General features: G+C 32.9%; 1 protein-coding gene across 1 annotated transcript; it reads right to left on the bottom strand.

Moving 5' to 3' along the window:
- Positions 1-628: 628 nt before the first annotated feature.
- On the bottom strand, positions 629-726 carry EAH_00067400 (hypothetical protein; the record flags this gene model as incomplete). Its single annotated transcript, XM_013392543.1, has 1 exon — positions 629-726. A coding segment is annotated over one exon (98 nt), but the record flags the coding sequence as incomplete, so codon positions are not given.
- Between the last annotated feature and the right edge of the window lie 52 nt (positions 727-778).

Genomic DNA, 778 nt, shown 5'->3' with positions numbered 1-778 from the left:
TGAAAGAGAAGAAAAAGAGAAAGCAAAACAGCAGCAGCAGCATCAACAACAGCAACAACAAAAGCAGCAGCGGCAGCAACAACAACAACAACAACAACAACAACAAAAGCAGCATAAGAGAAAGAAGAGGTGTATATACACCACAGAAAAAGAAAATAGAAATATAAAAACAAACAAAGGCAGCACTACAAGATGTAAACAAACAGACAAAATAAACATGAAGAAAAACCCTCAATGAACAAATAAACAAATAAACAAAGACAAACAAATAAAACAAAGACAAACAAAACAAACAACAAGACAAAGACAAACAAACAAACAAAGACAAACAAATAAACAAAGACAAACAAATAAACAAAGAAATAAGTAAATAAATAAATAAATAAGCAAATAAATAAATAAACAAACCTTAGTAAATACATTGCCTTGCAGCAGAAATTGATAATCTTGTTGAAGTGCATCAAGAGCAGCATCTAAGTCTTTTGGAGTTGTTTTGATATTATGTTTCTCTGCATTTATATTATATAAATTACATTCAATCGGCTTAGGGGGTTCTATTTGTCTTTTAATGCCGTCTGCTGCTGCTAATGCAATTGCAGAAAAAGCTAAATAAGGACAAGAAGAACAGTCAGGGCATCGAAACTCTATTCTTGTGCTGCTGCTGCTGCTGCTGCTGCTGCTGCTGCTGCTGCTTATTGGGATACGAATTGCTGCGCTGCGGTTTCCCTGTAATATAAACAAACAAACAAAAAACATATTGTTATTATTATTATTATTA

Source organism: Eimeria acervulina, genomic scaffold (genome assembly GCF_000499425.1).
Source record: "Eimeria acervulina Houghton genomic scaffold, Eah_scaff2736, whole genome shotgun sequence".
Taxonomy (NCBI): domain Eukaryota; phylum Apicomplexa; class Conoidasida; order Eucoccidiorida; family Eimeriidae; genus Eimeria; species Eimeria acervulina.
This window is presented reverse-complemented; position numbering and strand designations above follow the sequence as displayed.